The sequence below is a fragment of the Saprolegnia parasitica genome (genome assembly GCF_000151545.1).
Source record: "Saprolegnia parasitica CBS 223.65 unplaced genomic scaffold supercont2.49, whole genome shotgun sequence".
Lineage (NCBI taxonomy): Eukaryota > Oomycota > Saprolegniomycetes > Saprolegniales > Saprolegniaceae > Saprolegnia > Saprolegnia parasitica.
In genome coordinates this window covers 234,343-253,206 of record NW_012156443.1, presented here as the reverse complement: position 1 = coordinate 253,206, position 18,864 = coordinate 234,343, and the positions used below count along the sequence as shown (strand labels likewise).

At 58.8% G+C, this 18,864-nt stretch overlaps 10 protein-coding genes across 10 annotated transcripts in view; 4 read left to right on the top strand and 6 right to left on the bottom strand.

Moving 5' to 3' along the window:
* SPRG_20806 (hypothetical protein) overlaps positions 1–472 on the top strand; it is a gene marked incomplete at both ends in the record, with an annotated part of 1,583 nt that extends 1,111 nt beyond the window's left edge. The window contains 2 exons of the mRNA XM_012349035.1: positions 21–93; positions 143–472. Coding sequence (XP_012204425.1) covers positions 21–93; positions 143–472 — 403 coding nt within the window. The remainder of the gene's footprint in view (positions 1–20; positions 94–142) is intronic.
* Positions 473–1,367: 895 nt separating this feature from the next.
* Positions 1,368–2,335, top strand: SPRG_09608 (hypothetical protein; the record flags this gene model as incomplete). Its single annotated transcript, XM_012349033.1, has 7 exons — positions 1,368–1,462; positions 1,507–1,540; positions 1,588–1,703; positions 1,752–1,868; positions 1,916–2,087; positions 2,132–2,224; positions 2,270–2,335. The coding sequence occupies 7 exons, from the start codon at positions 1,368–1,370 to the stop codon at positions 2,333–2,335; spliced, it is 693 nt and encodes a 230-aa protein (XP_012204423.1).
* A 574-nt stretch (positions 2,336–2,909) lies between these two features.
* SPRG_09607 (AGC protein kinase) lies at positions 2,910–5,127 on the bottom strand (the record flags this gene model as incomplete). Its single annotated transcript, XM_012349032.1, has 4 exons — positions 2,910–3,970; positions 4,006–4,075; positions 4,125–5,071; positions 5,118–5,127. The coding sequence occupies 4 exons, from the start codon at positions 5,125–5,127 to the stop codon at positions 2,910–2,912; spliced, it is 2,088 nt and encodes a 695-aa protein (XP_012204422.1).
* Positions 5,128–5,289: 162 nt separating this feature from the next.
* On the bottom strand, positions 5,290–6,493 carry SPRG_09606 (hypothetical protein). Its single transcript, XM_012349031.1, has 5 exons — positions 6,265–6,493; positions 6,107–6,220; positions 5,998–6,057; positions 5,841–5,944; positions 5,290–5,787 (listed from the first exon to the last, which is right to left on the bottom strand). The coding sequence occupies exons 1-5, from the start codon at positions 6,472–6,474 to the stop codon at positions 5,382–5,384; spliced, it is 894 nt and encodes a 297-aa protein (XP_012204421.1). The 5' UTR covers positions 6,475–6,493; the 3' UTR covers positions 5,290–5,381.
* A 399-nt stretch (positions 6,494–6,892) lies between these two features.
* SPRG_09605 (hypothetical protein) lies at positions 6,893–9,177 on the top strand (the record flags this gene model as incomplete). The annotated part of the gene is made up of 7 exons (XM_012349030.1): positions 6,893–7,087; positions 7,149–7,388; positions 7,437–7,602; positions 7,671–7,765; positions 7,819–8,016; positions 8,069–8,231; positions 8,486–9,177. 7 exons carry the CDS (start codon positions 6,893–6,895, stop codon positions 9,082–9,084), a joined length of 1,656 nt encoding a protein of 551 aa, XP_012204420.1. The 3' UTR covers positions 9,085–9,177.
* A 177-nt stretch (positions 9,178–9,354) lies between these two features.
* On the bottom strand, positions 9,355–9,738 carry SPRG_09604 (hypothetical protein; the record flags this gene model as incomplete). Its single annotated transcript, XM_012349029.1, has 3 exons — positions 9,679–9,738; positions 9,581–9,634; positions 9,355–9,540 (listed from the first exon to the last, which is right to left on the bottom strand). The coding sequence occupies exons 2-3, from the start codon at positions 9,620–9,622 to the stop codon at positions 9,355–9,357; spliced, it is 228 nt and encodes a 75-aa protein (XP_012204419.1). The 5' UTR covers positions 9,623–9,634; positions 9,679–9,738.
* Positions 9,739–10,129: 391 nt separating this feature from the next.
* SPRG_09603 (hypothetical protein) lies at positions 10,130–11,868 on the bottom strand (the record flags this gene model as incomplete). The annotated part of the gene is made up of 8 exons (XM_012349028.1): positions 10,130–10,226; positions 10,274–10,770; positions 10,822–10,991; positions 11,039–11,075; positions 11,125–11,274; positions 11,316–11,410; positions 11,456–11,549; positions 11,594–11,868. 8 exons carry the CDS (start codon positions 11,866–11,868, stop codon positions 10,141–10,143), a joined length of 1,404 nt encoding a protein of 467 aa, XP_012204418.1. The 3' UTR covers positions 10,130–10,140.
* A 457-nt stretch (positions 11,869–12,325) lies between these two features.
* Positions 12,326–14,481, bottom strand: SPRG_09602 (hypothetical protein; the record flags this gene model as incomplete). The annotated part of the gene is made up of 3 exons (XM_012349027.1): positions 12,326–13,345; positions 13,392–13,668; positions 13,722–14,481. The coding sequence occupies 3 exons, from the start codon at positions 14,479–14,481 to the stop codon at positions 12,346–12,348; spliced, it is 2,037 nt and encodes a 678-aa protein (XP_012204417.1). The 3' UTR covers positions 12,326–12,345.
* Positions 14,482–15,521: 1,040 nt separating this feature from the next.
* Positions 15,522–16,209, top strand: SPRG_09601 (hypothetical protein). Its single transcript, XM_012349026.1, has one exon. The coding sequence runs from the start codon at positions 15,536–15,538 to the stop codon at positions 16,160–16,162; it is 627 nt and encodes a 208-aa protein (XP_012204416.1). The 5' UTR covers positions 15,522–15,535; the 3' UTR covers positions 16,163–16,209.
* A 290-nt stretch (positions 16,210–16,499) lies between these two features.
* Positions 16,500–17,806, bottom strand: SPRG_09600 (hypothetical protein; the record flags this gene model as incomplete). Its single annotated transcript, XM_012349025.1, has 6 exons — positions 16,500–16,697; positions 16,749–16,932; positions 16,985–17,152; positions 17,200–17,443; positions 17,490–17,728; positions 17,777–17,806. 6 exons carry the CDS (start codon positions 17,804–17,806, stop codon positions 16,549–16,551), a joined length of 1,014 nt encoding a protein of 337 aa, XP_012204415.1. The 3' UTR covers positions 16,500–16,548.
* Between the last annotated feature and the right edge of the window lie 1,058 nt (positions 17,807–18,864).

Genomic DNA, 18,864 nt, shown 5'->3' with positions numbered 1-18,864 from the left:
TGGCACGCGATCCTCGATAGCTACGGCTATTGCCGCGACTGCCGGTCGCCATACCGCATCAGCAATGCGGGCCAGCTCCGCGAGTCGAGCGCTGTACCTAACGAGCAGCGAGGTGTATTATGACAACCTGTACATCGCGTAGGAGCACAGCGTACGCGCCAACGTGGCCAAGAAGGAGCGACTGCGCTTCCATGAAGCGCAGAGGCAGACGCTTCTTGAGCGCAAGGCGGCGGCGCGGGCAGCCCACGCGCCGTCCCGGACGCTCGTCGAGCTTTCGGCCAAGCTCCGTGACGAAGCGATCAACATCCTACGCGCCAAGCGAGACCTCGAGCCCGTCCAAGTGGCATGTCCTCACTGCGGCTGGACAATGCCACCAAGCGCAGCGCACGGCCACGTCCAGGAGCCGCCCCCCACGGGTGACAGAGCTCACGTTGGCATAGACTTGGCGTCTTCATTCGACCACCACTCCTAGTCCTCGCTTGCTACAAGAAACTCATGGTTATATTACTGGCGATATTATTGCAGTGTGGACACTCAGAAAGGCAGCTCAAGGCTGCGCGTCGGTCCTTTTCTTAACCGCGGCTATCGTTACGACCTCGACCGCCGTCGCGCTCGCAGCAAAGCCCACCGAGTGCACGTATGATTTCATCCATTGCAGTCTCTGTGCTCATCGCTGGTGGTGTTCCAACACTGGACGGGTTCGTCCAGAACCACCTGGGGAGTGGCCTGTGCGGCGGTCGAGGCGTCGAGCTACACTTGTTTCTTGGTGGTACAGTCGTCGCTGTTGGTGGTGCGTGGGCGTCCTGGGCAAGTCGGTCCTCGCTGTAGAAAGCGGTGATGGTCGTGGCCGGTCGGATGGCAAATGAAGTCTTGGCGACTCCAGCGTGGAAAAGCAATCGAGTGTAAAAACCATCGAGCAACCCTTTGTACTCCCTCAACTCGACCTCGTTTCTTGTATTCCGAGTGTAGAAGATGAGAAACAAACTACCTGTCGGTAGAAGCCATTATGATTTTGCTTCGCATGGAGTCTGAAAACACCACTGCAGGAATCAAGATTCCGGAGTCGCTGTCGCTAAATGTGGCACCTTGCTGTTTTATACGTGGCATATGCCACATTACATCTTGGACAACGCATAATGTCCGTTGTAAGCCTCGCATGCCCACGAAAAGTAGCATTCCATGACCCCCAAAGTGGCCTCTATCACTCTGCCAAGCTGGAGCGATTTCATTTTCCAACTCGATTGGGCGCACCGAGCGGCTCGGCGGCGGTGGTGGGGTTTGAGAACCTTTTAAATATAATGTATTCGGTCGAAGATATGCAGTATGAGAGGTTTCTCGCTCCAGCTTCCAAATATCTTTTTGCGACGATGGACCAGGCGGACCTCAAGGCGCCGCTCTACGACGCCATGGATGCGGACCGCAAGCCGTCGGTCTGTGCGACGCCCGTCGGCTTCTGGCGCAGGTAGCAGCATGCCATGGCATGCGGCGAGGCTCATGCGCGCGTAGCCTCATGAGCTGGGACGCGCACACGCTGTTGCGGGTACGAAGATGACGGCGATGGCCGACGAGCGCTCATGCTGCAGCTAGTACATGCGCTACCTCAACGTCATGCTGGCGCTCTTCCAGGCGCTCGCCGGGTTCTTTGGCCTCTTTGACTTGGCGATGCTCAACATTACGAGCTTCCTCATCGCCGTCTACGTCATGTACGTTAGTCCTGCCACGAAGTACATACCTGCATGCGCCTCTGGTAGCATCTTTGCGCTGCTGCTCTTGGCGTTCGAGTGCCGGTTCTCGTCCATGGAGCCGTCGATTCGCCGCCAGTTTGGCTTTCTCTTTACGTACCGCGGGCGCACGGCCTTCATCTTCTTGTACGCGCCAGAGCTTCTAGTCGCCACGATCTCATGAGGCGTTGTAGCGTCGGGTTTATGGACTTTGGCATGGCCGACGCCATGGCCAAGATCGCGGGCGTTCTCATGTGCCTCAACGCGGTGCTCAACCTCATCGTCATTACCATGCACCCGGCCTTTCGCAGCGGCAGCCTTCGCGCCGACATGGACCCGACCGTCGGGTACACGGCCGGCGAGCAAGTACGTTCTTCGATCGACCTGCACCTGCGACAAGAAGCGTGTAGGAAGCGGCTCAAGTCTTTGCCAAGAACGCGCACTTGGCAGCGCAAGCAGGCACGTACGCGTTCGCACACGTGTCGCCCGAGGTCGCGACGCAGGTACTGCTTGTGTTCTACCCACTGCGTCTGACGTGGCGAGAGTAGATCGTCCAGCAGGCCGCGGCGCAGCAAGCCAACAATGGCAGCTACGTGCCGCCGCGCCAGAGCTAGATATCTGCAGACATCTTGTAAAGAACACGCGGTGGCGCATTGTGTCTTGATGATCCGCTCACTTGGAGACGAACGGACGGCAGTTGTTGTCGTCGTCGCAGGTGAAGCGTGCAACCAGAATGGCGTCGCCTGAGACGGCGACGGAGCGCAGAACACATCACGTGCATCGTGCATGCAGGAGACACCGTCTCTTTGAGTGTGTCGAACAGGGATCTCCTGCCCTCGCGCAAGCATACTTTCGCGTCTTGACGACAACTTGTACATCTCGCTCGACGACGACGGTCATCGCGAGCGAGTTGTTTATCACAAGCAAGGGTATATTTATTATATACCCTTGTCACAAGCCGTCGAAACGGAAGAAGCGACTTACGAATGAGACGACTACTGCTTGCTACCAGAAGAAGGACACGGGTGCACACCAATCGAGTCCTCATCTTGGCACCAATACTGTCTTCTTGATACCCATATTGTCTTCTTGGCACCCATATTGTCTTCTTGGCGCCAACACGGCCCATCAAACCAAAGAAAGAGAGCCGAGGACGACGAAGACACAAATGACATTGGTATAGTAGGGCTAGGGTCCAAACATGATTTCGGTCGGGCGGTACGTAAAGTCGGCGACGCGCTCGGCTTCGCGGTCGACCTCGTCCAGCATGCGCCACTCGGGCGTGTCGACCGGCACCTCGGTGGAGAACTCGTCGTCGACGTACACTTCGTCGCGGTCCGGAGTCCACTGCGGCGCATACGCCTTCGCCTGGAGCTTGTCCCAGTCGATGCCCTCGAAGTACGCGTGGCGCATGATACTGAACGGGATGCTCTCGGTCGCGCCGAGCCGCGTGCTCACGTCGCGGCAGATGAGGCCTTCGAGGAGCGACACCGTCGGTGCGCCGAGCTCGTCGGGCACGTACAAGGCGCCCTCTGCAATGTTGCGGAACATGATCGCTTGGTTCTCGTCCTCGAACGGCGTGTTGCCGACGTAGAGCTCGTACAAGACGATGCCGAGACTCCACCAGTCGCACGCGCTCGAGTACGACACGTCCTTGAGCGTGCTGGCCGCGAGCACTTCGGGCGCAATGTACGCGGGCGACCCCGCGAGCGTCTTGCTCTTGCGTCCGTCGGCGGCCGACGTGGAGAGGACCTTGGAGAGGCCAAAGTCGACGAGCTTGAGGTGGCCGTCGGACGCCACCAAGATGTTTTCCGGCTTGAGATCGCGGTAAATGATGTTGATCGAGTGCAGATGGGCGAGCGCGGCGACGAGCTCGGCCGCGTACAGCTGCACGCGGCGGTGCGGCATGAGCCCGTTGGTGTCGCGCAGACTCAGCTGCAAGTGGTAGCGCAAGTCGCCGCCGTTGAGGTACTCCATGCCCATGTACAACTTGTCTTCGTTTTGAAAGGCAAAGTGGAGCGACGCGACAAAGGGATGCCGGACTTCCCGGAGCACGTCGCGCTCGATCTTGAGGTTGCGCTTCATGTTGTCGTCCATGCCAAACTTGTGGACAATCTTGATCGCATAGAGACGGCCGTCCCGCTTGTGCTTGGCCGAGACCACGCGGCCAAAGGTGCCCGTGCCGAGGAGCCGGATGAGCTCAAAGTCGGCGATCGAAAGCGACTTTTCTCCTTTGGCGGCGGCTTGACCTCATACGACTCGGTGTCATCGACGTGGAAGGGACGCGAGGTCGGCGGCGGCGTTGGCAGCGGCAGGGCCGCGAGCTCTTCATCTTCGTACTCGACCTCGGCCACCTACGCCGATGACAATGATACCAGCACGAGAGAGATATAGACTCGGTACCGGCTGGTCGGAAATGAAGAGGTCGCATTCGTGTTGCTTGTCTTGCTGCACAAGCGGATCGAGGTGGTGGACACCGAACCGGTAGTACTTCCACGTGCTGTTGTGGAACGTCGCCGCACCCGAGACGGGCTGGATGATGCCGGCGCGCAGAAAGCACATGCCGACGAGGATCGCCTCTTCTTCCGTGCTGCACGTGATGCCGCCGTGCATTGGGCGGTTGAGGCCGTGGCAGAGCAGCCACTCGACCGCCGCCTTGCCGCTGAACGAGTGCGGGTGCAGCTTCAGATAGAGGTAGTGGTCCTTGACGACGATTTCTTGGCGCATGTGCTCGGCCGCGAGCCAGAGCTGCTTGCGCGACGGCTCGCGCACGATGCGGCAGGCGAGGCGGATACGGCCCTGGACGCGCTTCATGCCTGCGTGCAGCTGCAGGTCGTACCACGCGTGGCGCTCGATGCCGGCCGTGTCGAGGTCATCGAGCGCGAGGAGGAGCCGCCCGAGGTCCTCGGTCTGCACCTGGCCCTTCTCCTTGCATTTCACGAGCACGTACTTGGCCTTGCGTAAATTGACGTTCGTGCCAAACGTGTACTCTTCGGCGGCGGCCGCGACGCCAATCCCGACCGGCTGGTGGCTCTCGACTGTGCTCTCCATCGAGCGGAGGACCGCGCTCTTGAGCGGACTCCACATCGGGTGGTTCGACGGTGACTTGCTCACGGGCGTCCGGCGCTTCTCGCCCTTGATCTCGCGCATGTCCTTATCGAGGAGCACGAGCGTGCAGTAGGCGTTCTTGACGTGCGGCAAGAGGTCCTTGCCCTCGATCGGCGTCAGCTTCAAAAGGTACCGCCGCAGCGTCTTGAGCGACGACGCCGACGCGGTCGAGGTCGAGCGCGCGAGCGCGGTGGGCCGGCTCCAGTTGAGCCGCCGGGAGCTGCCGGTGAGGAAGCATCCATCTACACGCAGGATGAGCCGACGGAGCATGGAGACGCGCCTCTCGACCTGGCTCCATGCTGCTGCTGCTGTCGTCAAAGGGGAACGCGTTGTGCTACGGATTGACGCCGGATATTCTATCCGGATACGGGTGCTCTGAAGAGTTGAAGTTGCACTGTCGCTTACAAGTGCCAGTGTCGGGTAGGAAGGCAAGTATACGGCACACGGTCGCTCCTTGGCATGGACGACAATATCAAGCGCCGAGCGCAAGGTATGCATTATCAACACCAACACGTGCAGTATGCTGCAGCACTAAGATCGTAGTGGGCGCAGCTACTTGGTCACGTGGGTGAGCGGGTCGTTGAGGTACTCGAGCATCGAGCCTTCGTAGACACGCACGTCCTTGAAGCCAAGGATCTCTTCGAGAACGAACGCCATGTGCGCCGCGCGGATCGCGCGCTGGCAGTAGGTGACCACCGGGCGGTCGGCCTCCAGGCCCAAGGCGTCGGCGACCGCCTGAATCTCAGCGACGCTCTTGAAGCGCCCCGTGCTCGGGTCGATGGTTTTGTTCCACTCCCAGTGCAACGCACGAGGAACACGGCCCGGACGCTGGTTGCCGTTGGGCGTCGCGCCAGTGAACTCACCGTCCGAGCGCGTGTCGACGATCTGAACCGGCGACGACGCGTCGGCGACAATCGCATTGATGGCCGCGAGGTTGAGACAGCGCTCCGGCAGCGGCCTACATCGCATTGTCGTCTGCTGAGAAGGGCCACGACGATGGAGATGACGTACGATAGCTCGGGCAGATTCGGCGAAGATGGCGGCGCGGTTGCCTTGTCCTCGACGGCAATCTCAAAGTCGTTTTGGACCCAGCGCTGCCAGCCTCCGTCGAGCACCTGGCATTTGTGGTGAGTCGGTGGATCGCAGCACATTGGCAGCATCCAGTTACCTTGATCTGGTCGCGGGGCACGCCATAGACACGCGCGACCCACCACGCCCGCGTCGCATTCTAGCTTCAGCGCTCGCATCTGGTACTACGATCTGGTAAAAGTGCGTACCAGACTAAACTGGTCGTCGTAAAAGACGAGCGTCGTGTCGCTCCCGACGTCGAGGTGCTGGAGGCACGCGCGAAAGTACGGCTCCGGCAGCATCCCAAACGGGTCTTGCGTGTCCTACAGAGCGGCGATCGAAGGCGATTGTAAGCAGTGTTGCAAACCTTGGTTGGCATCGGGAAGAGCTTGGCACCCGGCACGTGGCCGCGACGAAAGCCATCGGGCGACCCGCAGTCGACGACGCGGACGTCGCTTGCGTTGTCGAGCACCCACTCGGGGTCCACGAGCGCCGTGGGGCGAGCCGGGGCGGTCGCGACGCTGCGGTAAAGGGCGCGGCTGAGGCGGCCGGCGCGCTGAAGGTAGATCCCTGCCATGCTTGTCCGCAGATCGCAAATGGCAGCCAGAATAAAATTCGGCAGCACCCTAGATTCGGCACATATCCAATTTTTAATATCGGCAGATACCGATTCTGAAACGCCGTGCCGTTTCATTGGATAGCTCGTGTGGCGGCAGCACCTAACATCTTAAACTCCGCTCTCGTTCGACAAGCAAGCTTCGTAGTCGTCTTGAGCCAGCTAGTGGACGACCTAGCCGGTCATGATGCAAGCTGATACCTGGCGCCGAGCTCTCTCTGGCGCTAATCAAGGGCCCGGCCTGTCCTTCTTGCGACGAGGCGACTACTGTACATAATACCAGAATATGCATTTTAATAGCACACCTTATCCGGATACTGTCTCACCAGAGATGGCCAACCGATGCAGTGTTTCCGAAACAGAAACAGAATTCGGTTGCATGGCCCGCACCAAGACCCATGGCAAGGCGGCCATTGCCTTCGATCCACCTGAAGACACGACGCCCGCGGAGAAGTCGGTGGCCAAGGTGCGCGCCAAGAAGACGTCCTTGGCGGCAGTCGCGGCCGAGAAGAAGCCGTTGGTGAAAGTGATCAAAGTGCCCGGGCGAGTGCAGATCACTCCTCACGCAGCAGACGTACGTGGAATATGTTTTATCATTAGGCATGGCTAACGTCACTGACTTCTTAGGTCCAGAGGCATCTGCGCTCGCGCTCTTCTCCCAGTTTCAAGATGCTAGCAACTTATCGTGGCCCCGGATTGGCGAGATCTGGAGGGCCACGAAGCTGGCCCAAGGCACGGGTTCTGAGTTGCCGGAGCTCTGCATCTACAAGGTCCTCGAGCACTGGGTCCTCTTCCTCTTCAACCGCTCGAGCCCGCGCTCGAAGAACAGCGAGAACGTGCTGTCGCAAGGAACGGCCGACAACTATCTTTCCCAGGTGCACACTTTGAAGCATTGGATTGAGCAATTGACAATGGCTACGTAGATCGAAAAGAACATCAAGCACCGCTTTGCGGCTACGGACCTAAGCGCCGAGCGCTGCACGTCCATTCGCAATCAGTTGACGCGCTGCTTCACGGAGCGCGCGACGCAGTTGAAGATCGTCTCGCACCAGGCGCCGGCAATGACTGTCAACGACATGACGATCCTCGGTGGCATGCTTTATCGCAAAGGAATGTATCCTCTGCATGGGTCACTTGATATTGACTTGATGGTATAGGCGACACGAAGTCCATCCACGTAGCGTGTACCTTGTCCATTCTCTGGCATCTCTTGGGTCGTGTTGTTGATTCGGCCCGGCTGACACGCAACCAGGTTGACGTTTTCAATGATGTATCTATTTCTTCATTCCGCTTTCACACGTGTAGCTGTGCGTCATGAGCGACGGCGCCATATTTGTCAACTTGGCGCGACTCACGACGTCGTCGCTACAAGGGGTGTCGCTGTACCCACACAAGAACGAGCCGTTCCTCTGCCCGTTCTTGGCCTTTGCCGTCTTGCTCGTGACGTCTGGTCCCAGCGCATGGTGCATCGCGCTCGCCACGTCGCAGGCTGTCGTCCACCAGGTACTGTACACTGCGTTGTATTGAGCGCGCGTTAAACCGTAGGAACACTTAGCCACCTCGCGAAGTCGGCGCGATTTCGCAGCTCGAGGCTTCGCTGTTCGGCGTCGCCGACGATCTTGATGACACGCCCGACATGGCAGCTCGCAAGCGTCCGTCGGTTGTGCAGCTCCTCAACCATGAGCTCAAGGAGCTGGAGGCCGAGTACAAGGAATCGGGTACGAAATATCGACATACTGCTTTTACTAGCTACAAATGCAGGTGTTGCCATTGGGCTTGGGTCTGTGGGTCTCACGCCGGGGCTACAGTCCGACTCGGTCCGTCGAGGAGGCGCCCAGTGCGCGAGCTCGTCGCCGGAGATAGAAGGAATCAGCACTCGAGACCATTGGTCTCTTGATGCTCTAAGCAAGGCGTTTGCGTATATCGGTGTGTAGATGTCTATGCAACGTGTGCCTTATCTGATTGTTGCTAGGGACGACTTTGCAAGACGACCAGGAGATTGCTCGACGCCTCGCTGGCTGGGACCTGGACGACGTCGTGACGCCTCCGTCGCTGGATGTGCTCAAGGCGTCGTACAGCAAAGAGGGCCAGGCACGCCTGCTCGTGTTTCAAGAGCTTGCCTTCTCGAACGCACGTAGCTTCAAGGGTGACGCTGACAAGTGCAACGTGTCGGACGCGGTCTGCAACTCGCTGTTTGCGACGCTCCTCATGCACCTCCCCATGCTGCACGCGCTCAACCCAAAGTCGGTGTTGAACATCCAGATTAATCGTGCTATCCAGGAGTCCAGATGCACACTCGAGTTCTTGACGGAAGCGTCCCACAAGATTCGCAGCAAGTTCCACTCGACCGTGCCTATGCACGAGTGCAAGACGGACAACATTGCGATGCTACTGCGCGAGATGTCCTCGCAGTTTGCCTCGTTCAACTCCAAGATCGACCAGCTGCAGCGTGAGGTTCGTGACCTGCGGGTCGGCCAAGTGCCACCAGATAGTAGCGAGGCGACCGCACGTGCGGAGCCGTCGGTCGCCGCCTACAACTCGAACTGGCCCGTGGTCAACGTCGGCACATGAAGACAACCAGTCGCAAGATTCTCAGCATCGCCGAGATGATCGAGATGATGCTTCATTCCCAGAGATCACTAATACTAATAAGCGTTGTCCGAGCTCCTTTTTGAACTACTAGCTTGCCGATTGCCGATTGACTGCGATGGACGTCAGTCAGCTGCAGAGCAAGCACACCACGCCTCTTTTCAGCACCCGATCGGGTGCACCTTGGTTCGAGACGCTCTATTTCGATGCAAGAGACGCACCCACACTTAAGAAAGAGCACCCAAGATTGCATTAGAAGCCCATGTCGTCGGCATCCTTGGCCGCGCGCTGCTGGTCGATGGCTTCGTCGCGCATGCGCCGGCCGAAGCACGCGAAATCCAGCGCCGACAGCAGCATCGAGAGGCTCTCGTACGCGTCCGAATCGCGCATCGTCCCTTGGACGCTCGACAGGATGTCGTAGAGCTCTCGAGGTGTCATCTGCGCAGTTTGATCAACAACTTCAACTTGAACAGTCTACCTGCTCGACGTTGAGGAACGCAGCTATCATGGCTTCGTGCATGCGCTCATACGTCTACGCACGCTACATGGTGTTGGTGTCTTGAGCACTCGTTGTACCTGAAAGAGCTCAAAGCACTCAAGCGGCTGCTCGTCGTCCTCGTCAAACGTGGAAAAAGTCATCGCGTGCCTACGCCCACCTCATGAGCGCGTGACAGAGGTCGAGAAAACGCTGTAGTACTGAGCAGCAAAGCTCTGGAACGACGTCTCAAAGTTGTCTATAATGTAGACATATTGTACACTTCTGTCTCTCGCTATCGACAGAGTGTACACGTCGCAGCAAAGGCCCAGAGACGCTCGACGAGCGCCACGGGGAGCGAATCGTCCATGCGTTTAGATATCGTTGCAAATACAGTTTCAAGCGCGAGCTAGATCGCACGGCGCCGATAGATAGATAGATAGATAGATAGATAGATAGATAGATAGATAGATGGTCGTGGATGCAACATGTTCAGCTCTGAGCTCCATGCAGGACGGGTGGCGAGACAGAAGTAAGAGCTTCGAAATATGACGTTGAATCACTTAATGAATCGACTCGACGAGCGGGTCCAAAAGCGATTTGCCGAGCCAAATAAGACCTGGGTCGTCGCGTTGGAGGACCAAGTGCTCTATCGATGCGTGAGCGACCGTCGCATCGTGTTGAGATTCGTTCTACCTGGGAGCTCGTCGACAAACCCAATGTGGTGGAGCAGCTCCAGCGCTGGCGGAACGCCGATGATGTAATTGGCAATCCGCGCGTTCGTCTTGCGCAGCCGCCGGTACAATTGGTTCGTCGGCGCTTGCAAAATGTTGGATAGCACAGCGTGAAGGGACCGGAGCACGTTCGACTGCTGCGAACGCGGCTCATGAACAAGGCGCGCGCGGAGGGCGACGGCCGCCGATACAACGCGTTGCTCACGCTCGCCCAAGCTTTCCAGCAGCGCCGTGTCGAGCTCAATGGTAGGTAGATCCCATGGACGAGTCAATGGCGTCGGTGGCGCGGGCACCGAGACAGGTGCTGGTGCCGAGGCGGGTGCTGGTGTCGAAACAAGTGCCGGTGTTGATACCGAGGCAGGGGCTGGTGAAAGTGGGGAGGTCACGTGGTGTGCTGCCTCGATGGGCGTCGACTGAAGCGCAGTGAATCGCTCGAGCGCACGCTCTACTCGCAGCTGCCTATGATGCAACGCCTTTGGTTAGCTATCACAAGAAGAGGGCAGCTCGTACCGCGGTTCGATTGCGACAGGTATTGAGCCGCCCAGCACGTGGCCTCGTGCAGCGACTGTCGGTGACGTGGTCGGCGCGTCCAGGGACGTTGTAGTCCCTGGAACGGTGTTGCACTCAGCTTCGACTTGGCGCATGAGTTGATAAAACTCATTGTTGTGGTCGCTCACATCCTAGTCATCTTGTCTAAGATCTTGGTGTCGTGACGATGACTGCGTACATTGTGGGTGAGCTCATGGTACAACACCTTCTTGATGCTACCCCGTGGATGGTCAGCCTCGATATCCAGCGACTGAAGTGTCGTACGTGAGGTACTTGCGGAAGCCTTGGAGATCGTCAGTGCGCAGCCGCAAGAGAATGCGCTGGCCCTTGTTCTCGTTGAGGCCCAAGACGCAGACAGGGTCGACGCCGACCTTGCCGTCCGGATACATCTCGGCCAGCGCACCGACGCTCCATCTACCGCGCGCCATCAGTACGAGGAGACGTAGATGGCCTACTTGTGCTTGGCCATGACGTGCAGAATGCCCTTGTCCTGCGCCAGCGACGTGAGGATCGCTGTCGCCCTGGCCTCGTCCGGCAATCCCGGCAGCGTCTACAAGCGTGTGAATACCAACGAAGGCATCTCGAAGCGTCGTACTTGGATCTCGTGGAAGCGGTACGCGCGTGCGGCGTGGGCGCGTGCGCTCAGGACCTCGTTCTTGGCTTGAATACTCACAATCGGCCGCGAGGCGCTACGCAAGCGTGAGCCCCTATGCAGTGTCGATGGCGACCGTACCGCGTCTCCTCGAGCTTCTTGAGCGCAGCCTCTTGTTCGTTCATGGCCGCGATCGCGTCGGCGGACGGCCGCACTAGCAGCACGGCGGTGCGCCCGTCGTCGGCCACAACGGCGTCGTCGGCGAGCACCTTGCCCTTGACAATGAGCCGCTGCTGGTCCACGGGCGCGTGCGTCAGCGCCTCGAGCTGTTTCTTGAGCTCTGCGACGGACGACCCGTCGGCGCCCAGCGGCAGCGACAGGACGCGCTCGGCATGCTTGACGCGGAGGACCTTCATTGCCATGTGCAATGTCAATTTCAATTTGGCCTTTCTGGGGCGTCTTTTTATTTATTTTATTTGCATCATTAAAAAATGTTCGCGAAATCGGCGACGGTGGCCGAAGCCATGCTGATGGCACGCTCAACCTATTATACTAGAACGTAGGACTAACCATTGCTAGACGAGCAAGCATGACTCCTAGTTAGTTGGAAGCGTTTGCAGAGCTGTACTCGTCCTCTCAAAGATGTCCTTTGAGGGCAATCACCTTCTTTCGATGATCCCATTGACGCAACCTTCGGACAACCCACGTAGTTTTAGCGATCAGAGAGCTACGCGATCTGCTCGTCACGAGAGTAGCATTCTTGTATCTAAAAGTCCTGCTACTCGAAGACTATATAACTACACGGCGGCAAAAGGCGGGATCGATCCTGGTACCAGCGAGGAAAGCCCACAACACAGCTGGAGGCTCTCTTCACCTAGAATCAACTAGAGCGACTACTCGCGGTACTTTTTAACAAAGTCCTCGACGTCGTCAAGTGGCTTGACCTCGCCGCGCTTGGTGAGCCAGAGCACCGTGTCGGGTGCGACCGCGCGAAGGAACGCTTCGTCGTGCGAGATGACGACGATCGCGCCGGTGAAGCTCTTGATCGCGTCCGTGAGCGCCGCGATGCTGCTCATGTCCAAATGGTTCGTCGGTTCATCGAGGATCAGCAGCTGCGGGCTCGTCGGATACGTGATGAGACCCATCGCAAGGCGAATGGCTTGGCCACCCGAGAGAGTCTCGCACGGCGCATCGCTCACAAACGCGCCGCGGAGACCGAATTTGGCCAAGTGCCGCCGGCCCAGGTCCTCCGTCTCGGGCGAGAGCAGCTGCAGCGGCGTCTTTGATTCGTCTTTGAGCGTCTCGACCACATCTTGGGTGAGCGCCCCGAGCCGGACAAGTGGCGCGAGCGTGATGGTACCGGACGTGGGCTGTAGCCGGCCTTGCAAGAGCTGGATGAGCGTACTCTTACCCGTGCCGTTGCAGCCGAGCAAGACGATGCGCTCGCCATGGTGGACGTTGAACGAGATGTTCTTGAGCATCGGCGTCGACGGCGTGTACCCAAAGCAGAGCTTCTCGACCGACAAGAGCGACGTGGTCGACGGCACGCCGAGCGGCTGCGAGATGACCCAATGCTCGGGCTCATGCAGATCAATGAGCTGGTCCTCGGCGCCCGCGCGGCTGGTCTCAAAGTACCCGGCGCGGTCCTTGTTCATGCGGAAGCGGTGGCCTTTTGCATTCTTCTCATTGCCAACGCGCTCAATCTTCTTCTTGCGCGAGGCGGCAGCCGCAAGGCGCTTGTCATCACCCGACTTTTTCCCAGCGAGCGTCATTTGGGCCACTTGGTTCTGGAGCTTCTCGGTCTTGGCCTGCATTTTCTCGTTCAACTTGGCATTGAACGCATCCTTGTCTTGGACGGTCGTCATGAACGTGTCGTAATCGCCTTGGAAATACCTAGTCGCTCATAAGACATGATATTGTCCACGTCTTCGGTCCTTACCCGAGCGTCTTGTTGGTCTTGATGACGACGATGGCGTCCGTGACGGCATTGAGAAACGCGCGATCGTGCGAGACCGTCACGATCGTCATGTCTCCAAGGTGCTCGTTGATGAAGCGGCCGAGCCACTGGATGCGAGGCAAGTCCAAATGGTTCGTGGGCTCGTCGAGCAAGAGCAGATGCGGCCGCAGAAACTCAATCTGCGCGAGGAAGACGCGCATCTTCCAGCCGCCCGAAAGCTGTGCGAATGGCTGGTCCTGCTCCGTCGGCGTCGTCAAGCCTACGCCATAAGAGCTCGTATCACATCCACGTACTAGAGAGGCTGGAACGTACCAATGTTGCAGAGGATTTCCCGGGCCTTGGCCTCCGACGACCGGTCGAGGTCGCTGTAGAGCTCGTCGAGGAGCTCCTGCGCGCGAAGAATGTCCTCTTCCGTGTCGTCGACCTCGGCCATGTCGGCCAGCTCGGCGCGGACGCGGGCGAGGTCGCCTTCGAGGGCGAGGGCCTTATTGCGCGCTGTCAAGCCGCGGAGGCCGCTGCGCTTGGTCGCGACGCGAAGCATCTTGGCGAGAGCAAACTCCGTGTCGAGGCAGCGGAGCTCGACCAGCGTGCGGTGGACGGTCTGCGCGTCAAGCGCGGCCTCGAGCGTGTCGATGCGGCGCTGGCGGTGGAGCCGCTCCTTGTCCGCAGCCATGAGCACGTCGAGGACCGAGACCACGGCGTCGCCGTCGGCGAGGTCGAGGTGGAAGAGCTGGTTGACATACATGACCTGGAGGCTGGACGAGATGCCTTCAAAGAGGCCGTCGCCGAGCGCCTGCAGCAAGGTCGACTTGCCCGTTCCGTTGCGACCAACGAGGCCATAGTGAACGCCCGTCTCGAGCTTGAGTGTGGCGTCGACGAGGAGCTCGCGCTTGCCAATGCCAAGGTTGACTTGGACGAGGTGGATGTTGAGGTTCTGGTCGTCGACCGTCTGGAGGAAGAAGCGGTCGGTCTGCGACGTGGCCGAAATGAGCGTCGCCGCCGCCGAGCCATCGAGGAGCTCGGACGTCACGTTCTTCTTGCGGCTCGTCTTGCTCGTCGTCTTGGGAGCCATATTGCACTTTGCCAACGTCGGCAGAAAGGCCAGATAAGGCCAGCGCACGTTCGCCGAAAATGCCACTGACCGCCGGGCAACGACCAGCATTCGACATATCGGAATGATGGTCGTAGACGGGCCAGCGCGTTCGGATCACGTTGCTCGTGGACGAGAGACGGCAAGGGCCTCAAGCTCGAGGGTGGGAGGGCTGCGCTGGACAAATGCCGACCCCGTGTACTGGTAGGTATTACTGTATGGGGAGGTCGTTTTGGAACCGTCAAGTGTCGACGCTGGCGTTGTGAACGTTGGCGGCGTTGGTGCGTCGACGACGAAGCATGAGATACTTGATGGCGAGCTCATGATACTAGTACGCTCGATGGTCGTGATAACAACGCAGCGCAACAAAGCACGATCTTGCAACTCATTTTGACAACGTAGGATAGTCGTTTGCTGCAGAAGTAACGAGAGAGTGGACGCTAAGTTCTGGGTGTTTGCATTTGGACTTTCTTCACATCCTGGGCGAGATGGAAACGTTGTGGTTCGTATCGAGAGCGTGCCACGTTGATCCCGGCGATCGAACTACAATCCAAGCACAAGAAGAGCGTTAGTCAAGACAGGGAGTGCTGACGCCTCGGGGTTGAACTATCGACAGTCACTGGAGTTTTGCTCGATTGTGGAAATCAGTCATACCTGGCGGCGATGCCAAAGTAATAGTATTCTCGCAGAGTCGATGCCCACCTCCTAACCTCCCAACCATCCACCCAACCGCTGGATGCCCACGGTGCTTTCGGAATTCTAAGGCGTCGCAACGGTCTGCGCCTTCTTGCCGTCAGGTGCGTTCGCCTCGACGTCGATGAACGATGGACGTCCCTCCCTCTTACCGTGAATGTCCTTGCTTTGACGATAAATTGTCTCGGAACTCGGTGTCGTTTGCACGGATCAGCGCTGTGTCCAACGCGAAATTTGCGGAATTTCAGGCTCGGGCATCGCAGAGAGGCGGAATACCTACATTCCCACGTGGCTGTTTCAGCACCAAGCAGCCAGCCTGCCAGTTGCCGAGTTACATCCGAGCATGGACCTCAAGGAGCTCCTCAAGCAGGCGTGGACGACGGTAGCCGAGACATGGCACCAAGCCTCCGCGTGCGAGAAGGCGCAGTACATCGTCATTGGCCTCCTGCTGCTCGTCATCGTCGTCTCGGGCGCGGTCCTCGTCCTCGCCTTCATGGGCCTCGGCGTCTCGGCGCACACCAAGGACGTGATCATCGAGGTGTGTTCGCAGATCCTCAACGGCTGCTTTACGCTCTCGGCCATCGCGACGCACCCGATGCGCTTCTACATGCTGCTGCTGGTGCTCTCCCGGCGCGAAGGCAGCCACGCGACGATCCAGTCGTGGTTCCCGTCGCTCCCGATTGCGTTCAACAGCAAGGCGCACAGCCACGCAGTCGTCGTCCCAATCTCGTCGATCCTTGGTGTGCTTGTTGTGCTCAACCTCAACTGCTTCTTCCAGTACCCGCTCACGGCCGTCATGTGGGCGTACAACTACCGCGTCCGTCCCGTGTGGGTGATTGCGACCTGCCTCCCGCTTTCGTTTGTTTGCGCCATCATCGCTGGCGTGTGGCAGTTGAAGCTCAGCCGGCGCGTCCAGCACGGGCAGATTGAGCTCCTCGAGAACGACCTCTCGACCGACCTCCACGTGTAAGATATAACCTGAGCACTGACGATACATTGGTGTCGACAATCCAGTGGACTCTGTTATTGTCTCTTGCAAAGATGAGCTTTGGGGACCGCGTTGCGTGTGTTACCTAAGGCGTTGTAGACGGTAGACACGCAGTGGCTTCGTAAGGTACGAGTCGTGTATCGAGCGCGTGATGCTGTGAGCAGGCGGAGCGCGATGGCATGCGCCGACTCAGTGTTGCAACATTCGACAGCTGCGCTTCATGTCATGGCACTGCCTCCATGGACGCGTAGCGTGCACGCAATGTCCCAGTCTCTCAGATTGTATTGAACGTTGCGACTTCAAGTCTGACAATACAGCGACGGGCGGCGAGTGAAGGACGTGAATATCAATGTATCGAGTTCTTGGTCTTAGTTCGACGGCGTCGAGAGAATCTTCTTCACCGCGCGAAAGTCCTGTTTCCAGTTGAGCCGGACCACAAAAGTCTTCTCGTGCGGCACGAGTGTGACCCAGAACGGCACCTTCTTGGCCAGTAGCTCGACATGCTCCTGGAGGCGTTCTAATACGCAGTACTGAGTCGCATCCGCACTCAGAGCGTAGTCCAAGGTACCAGGAATCGGTGCACGCGTTAGCTCTGCGAGCAGCGTTGGCAGCAGGATCGCGCTCTTGTTGACGCACTTGGAGTACGACTGGAGCTGGTCCGCGAGCTGCGGCAGCGTCTGCACGAGCCGCTCGGAGCCCGCGACGTCCGCCTTCTCGACCAGATGCGCCTTGCGGTGCTCGGCCAGGCGCACCTACGAGGTATGTCACAAAAATATCAGATCGCGTTCGAAACATCCGATGCACCTTGTTGACGAGCCAGAGAGGGAGGCCTTGGAGCTCCTTTGGGATCGGCTTGGCCAGCACGGCGGCTTGCTGCAGCGGCGTGAGCTCGCTCGCGTGGCGCTCTTCCTGCGCGCGCAGCTGGTCCAACGGCGTCGGGCCAAGCGCGTCTTCAAGGCGTGGTAAGGCGGCCTACACAGCCAGCGATGGTCTCCAGTGACAGTGTAGAAAGCATCTACGGGCGGGATCTCGATCGTCGTCAAGTCGGTCGTGCCATTCGTGAGCGCCAGCGCGATGCGGTCGTTGACCGCGCTGCAGAACGCTTCCATGCGCTCGCGGAACGAGAGGCTGGCCATGGCTTCGGGCACGCTCACGCAGAGCTCTAACGGCACCTTGTGGTTGTCGGGCGCCTTGGAAAACGTCAGATCATAGGCGTCCGGAAGCAGCGTCAAGAGCTGCGCAAGCTCGTGCTCGGAAAAAGTGCTATACGATATACGCGTCGGGTGGACGGGATCGAGGCGCACTGTACCATTTGGCCGACGACTCGATCGCGCGGCGCAGCGCCGAGAAGCTCGGCGTACGCTTGTACAAATTGAGCGTCGTGATGCTAAACTCGAGCGACGCAAAGAGCTGCACGAGCGTCACGAGCTGTGGCGGCGCGTGCTCGCTCAGCGCGTACTCGGCATACGGCGACCCGTCCACGGCTGGCTTGGCGTCGACGGCCGGCGCGTCGACCTTGACGCGCTTCGCGTCCGTCGCCATTGCAGCCTACGTCGGTCGCAGCGTCAGCACCCGACCGGCAGTCGCTCGCACTACCTCGCCGGCCCGCTTCGTTGCACTTGGCATCGCAAATAAGGTTCCTGCAAAACTGGCCGCGGATCCGGATATCCGGATAACGCAAATCCATTCGCGCCGTTGACCGACCTTGACGATCGCGTGCTCTCGCCGTCGTTGGATGCCATAACTGCTGGGAGCTGGCATTTCGATGGCTCTGAAAGCGTTGGAGGCGAGACGGCTGTGCATGCTGGCGTCTCGCCTTGATGGCTTTGTCGTGATTGCTCATATTTGCATCTTCAAGAACAACCAAAATCAAGCCGAAATCAAGTGCAAATCAAGCATCGTCAAGCGTTTGGTTGGAGCTCGTAGTTAAAGTTAAAACTAGCTTAGCTTGGGCTAATCCAGTTCTACATTTTCCACCGAGCTCACAACCAAGTCGGTCAAGACAGGCTTGTGGAAAGTCTCGTCCAGCACGCTGCCGTCTGGGCTGCACCTTTGCCGCAAGACCAACGCAGTGGGCAACGTCGACCTCGCGGCGCAGCTCTTGACGCAAGATATCAAACCGATGGTATAATAGTTGTGGCCATGCTCCGGGAGGCTCTTGAGCGGCTTGGCCTCAACGCACTGTGCTCCGACGGCTCATGAAGGTTTGGGAGTCGTGGAATCCCAGCCGCGGGTTGCCCGTCGAGATCGCGCATCCGCTCGTTGTTTGACGTGACCAACCTGCAAGAGCTCGTCCTCGCTGGCTACGTCATCGCCACAGACGTTCGAGGCGTCAACCGGGAGGAGTCACGACACTCGAAGACTGTCGTTCCGAAAGCGTGCCTGCAAGGAAGTCTCTATTTATGCAAAGCGAGTGTATTACGACTCGTCGTCTGGGCAATTCAATCCATCTCAGACGGCAGCGTGCATCTCGGCCTTGGCCTGCTGGAGCGCGAGCAGTTTGGCTGAGAGCTCGGCGCGGGCAGAGGCATTTCCGTCGCGCAAAAGCCGCTCGAGGACCGCATCGGTGGCCTCTGTCGTCGCCAGTCGACGTCGGAGCTCGGTCATGAACGGCGCTAAGAAGCGCGCTTGGAGCAGCATCGGGATCTTGTCGCTGAAGCGCTTGGCGGCACCTGCAGATACGC